This window comes from Rhagoletis pomonella, unplaced genomic scaffold, assembly GCF_013731165.1.
Source record: "Rhagoletis pomonella isolate Grant_MI unplaced genomic scaffold, Rhpom_1.0 Rhpom_scaffold_04124, whole genome shotgun sequence".
NCBI lineage: Eukaryota > Metazoa > Arthropoda > Insecta > Diptera > Tephritidae > Rhagoletis > Rhagoletis pomonella.
In genome coordinates, this window is record NW_023462675.1 from 8,441 (window position 1) to 15,173 (window position 6,733).

General features: G+C 31.9%; 1 protein-coding gene across 1 annotated transcript; it reads right to left on the reverse strand.

Moving 5' to 3' along the window:
• Window positions 1-3,849: 3,849 nt before the first annotated feature.
• On the reverse strand, window positions 3,850-6,468 carry LOC118754565 (protein tramtrack, beta isoform-like; the record flags this gene model as incomplete). Its single annotated transcript, XM_036489450.1, is given in 2 exon segments — window positions 3,850-5,953; window positions 6,014-6,468. Coding segments are annotated over 2 exon segments (1,133 nt in total), but the record flags the coding sequence as incomplete, so codon positions are not given.
• Window positions 6,469-6,733: the final 265 nt, after the last annotated feature.

Below are 6,733 nucleotides of genomic sequence, written 5' to 3' on the forward strand. Positions count from 1 at the left end.
CAGGACCAAGCCAATCCCAGACCCAGGAAAAGGCCAATCAGCTATGTGGATCTTTCAACGTAAGAAAAAAAAAACAAATTTTTTCGCGCAAGAAACCCCTCGAAACAATTGGTCGCTTATTTATTAGCAGTAACGGGTCATGTGGCTATAGTGCCCTTAGACTTACGAGGAACCTAGGCTTAGAGGAGCGTAGAACAGTTCATTCTAAGTGGCATACCAGCATTTTTTTTGGCAGCAGTCCTGGACAAATGGAGGGAAAACAACGAAAATTGACAAATAGGGAATGTACCAAGGCACGTAATAAAAGCGGCAATACTGCACCACTGATTAAAATTTGCAGAACTGATGCAACTTCCCAATTGATAAAACGTTGTTCGTAATTCACAATGAACGTGAAACTTTAATAATTCGCGCAACACTCTGCCCTGATTTGGCACCAGCTTTCTTTTAGTTCTAAGCTTCGACGACTTCATTACGGCCAAAATGCTTCATCAATTGTTTTTATCCTAAGCAAAAGTGTATAAATAATTCAGACCGAAGAATATCTAAGGACTTTTTAATGACCCTCGTATAATAGTTTACGAAGAATAGTTAAAATAAGTTTGCTAAAAAAAGTCCGCATATATAAAATATCCAACGAAATTTCTCCTATTCATATAACCAACCAAAATGATACTAAAACTCAAATGCTTTGTTTTTTCTTTTTTTTAGTGCAACAAAACTTCTTTATTAATTAAAATATTAATAGTTAATTTTTTTTTTTTCAATGTAAATGTATGTACGAGTATGTAGTATACATATGCTACAAAATAGCGATAAAAATAGGTTCTAAACATTGAAGGAGCTGACGTTGTGAGGTGTTGTTTTATTTTTTACTCGTAACTATGTATTTTTTTTTTGTTCATTTTTTTGTTGTTGTTTTATTACATAGAGCCTTAACCGCAAAAATAACGTAAGCGATTTTTTTAGAAATAATGTTTTTGATAAAAAATTGCATGTATGTACATGCATTTCCGCATCAAAAAGAACATTTTGAAAATAAATGTCGGCTATGTTTTTTTCGCGATTGTGGCTACATATGTATGTAATTATTAATAATTAACTTGTTATCAAATTAAAAACTAAATTGCACTAGCTACCACTAAAAACGAAGAAAGTAATATAATGTATAGTAGTAAAACATTAAATATGTTTGTATTAGAGATAAATAAAAACTAAATGTATTTTATTGTATTTTTTCATGTTTTGTATTTAGAATGTTCAAAAGTTGCACGCAAAAATTCCTATGCAGAGTGTTACTAGTATGTGTGTGTGTATGTAATTGCTTTTTTACTGCGTTGAATGTTATACAAGAAAGGTTGTCTAAAAAATATGTATGTATGTATGTTTATGTGAAATTACTAGGGACCGAACATAACAGTTATTGATGAAAACTGCCATGGAAAATTCACTATGAAGGCAATGTTTTTTTTTTTTTTTTCACCGAGACTGACAATTTTAAAATAAATTTTTATGCAAAATTAAAAAAATAACAATTATTTTTTTATTATTATATTATATGTTTTAGACAACAGTTATTGTGGACTTTTATTTATAAAAGTCATCAATACAAATCAATCAGTGGCTTTTATTTTTAAAAGTCATCAATATATTTTTTAAATCATTTGTATGTATAAAAGTCATTAACATTTTTCGTAGTTAAAAAGGTATTGTGAAACAAAAGTTTACTACGACTTGTACAAATGACTTTTATAAGTATGATTTAAAAAATAAAGCTCAGTGACTGATTTTTATTTATGACTTTAATATTTAAAAGTCTTCAATAACTGTTATCTGAGGCATATAATTTAAAAATCGAAAATAAATGTTACTTGCAATTATTTCGATAAAAATAAAAAATAATTATTTTGGATTTATAAAACAAAAGTTAGAAATAACGGTTATTTAAAAAGTAATTAAATAAAATTCAAAAAAAAATTATTAAAGAGCGCTTTTTTAAATAAAAGTTGTAACTGTTACGGTCCTTGGAAATTACACATTTAAATTTTAGAACATTTTCACGCACTAAATTGGAAAATGTTAAAAGTTTTTTAGTAAGAAATTCCTACTCTTTTTTGCTGGAGATCGTTTGCTATACTATGTTATCTACTTTATGGTTTTTTTTTGGAAGTTTTTAATTTTAAAATTGCTTGCCCTATTAAGTTATGATTATTATTGCCATTACGAATTTTTAAGTTACATATGTATATTAAAATAAAGAGCTCAGTTGGTTTTATGTTTTATTTTGTAAGTATCGCATTTTTATTGCAACGTTTTTGTTTTTGTTGTTTTTAAATTGGTATGTATTTTTTGTTATACCGCATTTCGATTGGGAATTAAATGACAAAGTTATGCGTTGAAAAATACTCGTTCCATTCCAGGTTAATAAAAAATAATCATTAAGTTCTTTTTCATGCGTCATTTTTTAAATGACGCACGTCTCGTTGTCACTTCTATGCCTATAGTGGAAATGCGGCATTAGGCATGTAATTTCTGGTTTATTTTGTTTATAAGTGCACTTTTCAGTTAAAGAGTCGCCTTAGGCTCACTCTGTCTTTATGTATTTAACAGCAAAAAAAAGGTATTGTCACATTATGAGCGATTAGCTGATTGTTACGCATACATTTGTGTGTATGTGTGTATGTAGGTGTACATATACATACATATAACATTATTTTATTATGTTTAAATATTAATAGTTATTGTATTTTGTAGTTCTTTGGCGATAATTTAAGCCTCCGATTTATATTCTATATGTATCCATAAGCAATTCATAAACATTTATAAATTAATATTTTTAATTTTTAACTTGCTTGTTGTAATTATACGTTTTTTATTGCTGTTTTCACATACATTTATAATTGCATTTTCTCACATTTCGACATTTTATCAACGGCATAAAATCAAATCAAATTTTATAGTTAATTAAAGTACTAAACATAAATATATTTAATTAATTTTAAATGAACGTAAATTACAAAACTGCTTTCATTGGATACGCAGTTATAAGATAATTTTTATTTTTATAAAATTTTAAAATTAAATTAGTTTTTTTTTTTTTTTTTTTAACCCTACAAAGTAAGTAAATTTATGTGTAATAATAATATTAAACTAGCTTCATTTGAAGGCAACAAGGTAGTTATATTCATTATCCTTTCAGTTTTTATTTATATATATAATAATTAATATTAATTTTTTAATAATTCATATTGTTTGTAAATATTTTAGCGATAAAAAAACACGTAAAATTAACTAAGTGTGTGTAAAATAGTGTTTATCATATGTATGTCGGTCAGTATATGTACGTATGTGTAAGTGCGGTTAGTCGGTTAGCGTCGTGCGAATATGTTAGAAATATTTTTTGTTTCTACTTTTTTTTTGTCGCTAATAAACGGTCCAACTTATACATTATGTATGTTTGTATTATTAAACTAAAAGGCCACTTGCGGTCGAGAATGCCATTTGAGGTTTTAATTTACATTCTGAAAATTTTACTTTTCAGCAAACTAAAAACTAGCAAAAAAAAAACTAACAATACAACTTAGATAAAAAAAAAAAATTAACGTAAAATTGCACAACTTATATTTAGCAAAAAACAGTATATGGAGCTGTTGGGCAATAAGCAGAAAAAAAATTTGCTGTGCACAGGAATACCAGAAATTCTAAAAGTTTGAGTTTAATTTTCAGATTTCAGAAAAAAATAATGGTTAAAATACGAGAAATATAAATAAATAAAATAAATGAAGAAATGCATAAAAAATGTTTTGAATTCAAAAAAAAAAAAAAAAAAAAAAATTAAAATACCTCGCAAATAACCTCGCAATTCTAATAGGCCATTTAACATTGGGTGATCGGCAAGAACAATACATAACTGTGAAGCAATTGAAGGACAAAATACGCCAAGTAATGGTCGAGTTATTGCCCGAATTGTGCGAAAGATTTTATTTTTAAATGAAATTTGATAGAAATTTTAAAATTTTGTGTTTTTTACTTTACTTTACTCGAGTAGAAAATGAATAGCCCGGCATAATAATATATCTTCAAGACAAAGTTTGCCAATTTTGCTTTTAATTTTAACCTCAAAATTATTTATTAGGAAATTATATTCTCTCAAGCCTCCAAAGTAAACGAAGCTTTTATTGAAATAACAAAAATGTATATTTAGATCAGGCACGACCAAAATATATCCATCCGTGACAGCTTTATGAAGCCAACTAAACAAATTCGGAAACCAGGAAATCTTGACTGTGAAAAGAAGTATCGGAACTTTCTATGTCACGCCTCGAATTTTCTGCTGTCTGCGTTTTTTTTTGTATCAAAATTTTTTTACTAAATAACAAAAAAAAAAATAAAAAAAAAAGCTTAGTTGTGCACAGACAAAACTTGTTTTGTTTTCGCCCACTTCCACCATTACTCCACTACTTTGTAAACTATTAGCATTAACATTTTTACAACTATTTGTTTGCGTTTTAATCATTTTCGCATAAGAAATAGTAAATTCCCGAATTTCTTGGACATGTTTTGAAAAGCTGATACGTTTTTAATTTAATATAATATATTCATTGTGTTTTTAGGCTAAACGCAAGAAAATCCAAAAAAAAATAAGAATTAAATAATTTAAAATTACGAAACAAATAAACTTAATGAAATTGCAAAAAGAATATCGAAGATGCTAAAAATTAATATTAAAGAAAATATGCGCGAAACAGCGAATCCTAACATTTGGATAACGTTTTGAACGTTTTCACTCCCTGCTCTCTTTCTAAAAAAAAACAAAAAAAAAAACGAAAATAAACGCGCACAAAAAGCATTTTGCTTTAAACCTTTTTGCGCATTTTGGAAGCCTTTTTCCTGCATTTTTTGTCCTTGACAAACCTCAAAGTGTAAAGTATTTTAATTCCTATAACTTTACTACGTTTTAATGAAAGGGTTTTTTTTGTGTTTAGTAGGGTGTATGCGTGTACGTGTGTGTATGCGTGAGGGTGCATATGTGTATGTGTGAATGTAAATTAGACGCACTACTCCCTACCAATACTCTGCTCTTTCTGGACTTACATAACACCTTGCCTTGCAATAAACAAATGGAAATATACATATTTATACGTATGTATCTACATATGTATGTGTACCCAATCACCCAAGATTGTTGTTGCTAAACATCTAACTGTTTCTTTTTTTAAGCTTTTTTTTTATGTAATTATAATTTAGTAGTCTCTAATGTGCTTAAGGCATAGGCTTATTGCGCCGCCGCCGTCGCTTCGGGTAAACGCCCCGCACCCAATGCCAGCGATGTTGTCGATGACGTCGACGAGGACGAGGTGGAAGATGCCGCCGATGCTACTGTTGTTGACACACCAGTCGCCGAATGATTTGAGCTTTGTGGCGCCAAATCGGGTGGCGTCGGTGTAGATGCTGTCGACACCGCCGCCGATTGTGGTGCTGGTGATGTGGTCACACCACCTGCCGCGGCTGCTGCCAACGCTGTTGAGGGATTTTCAATTTTATGTATGATTTTTACGTGCGCCGTCATATTATCCTTGCGCGTAAACTCTTTGTAACAGAAGGGACAGGGATACACTTTGACATTGCGCTTATGTGATGTCACATAGTGGCGGCAAAAATTGCTGATGTGTGTATAGACGCGCGAGCATACCTTACAGCGGTAGGTATGCTCACCCTCTTTGGTACAATAGTCACGGACGGAACCTTCCGCTTCGCCTTCGGGCAAAGCGCTACCCGATGTATTCAATTTGGTTTTAGCCGGAGGTGAACCAGCGGCGCTGGAGCTGATGGTTGTACTGCCGCTTAGAGCGCCTTTCAGTTTACTTAATTGTGCGGCAGCTACGGCAGCTGCACTCGGATTGTTGCCGATATAGTTGGAATTGAACATATCCATATAATCGCACGAGAGATTCTGAAAAGTGGATATATAAAAAAATATACGAAACTGCCGCTGCCACCCACACACACTTACCTTGGAATCGTTGCCGGTAGTAGTAAGGTTGCCAGTAATATTGCCACCGGCTCCGCTAACGCCATTCTGCTTCAATTTGGTACGCTTATTCACTTTCACCTTAGACACTTTGCCAATGGGTGTCAGTTTCGGTATGCTAACCATTGAATTGAGCAGCGTCACGGTACTCGGCATGCCACTAGCGCCTGCCTCGCCTGATAATTTCATGGCAGCAGCGGTAGCGGCAGCAGCTTCGATCAATTGTTGTTTCTTTTGTTGCGCGAGTAATAGTTGACGTTCTACGTGTTGTTGTTGCGCTTGCGCGGCTAAAACATTGGGGGTATTCTGTTGTGATGGTGAGCTGGTGGCATTGGGATCGAATTTGAATTCGACGGGCTCATCGTACTCATCCAACATCAATTGGGGTTCCATGTACGAGGTGTCCATTTGATCATCGCAGTCGCTATCGTTGCCATCTAAAATATAGAAGTTATGGTGGAGGTTGGTAAGAAAGTGTTGATCGTTTGGGGTTGGGGGCAAAGTGAGAGATCAAGGTGAAGCAACTGATACACACACACACATAAAGACATGACGTAAGTTGGAAAAAATGTCTGGGTTTTTTCTTTGAAAAAAGACTCCTTACTTAAAAATCACTTCGTTTAGTGTAAGTTAGCCTTTTTTTAAATATTTGACTTTAAATGGTTTTCAAAATACTGCATTTTACTTAAAAGTTAAAAAGAG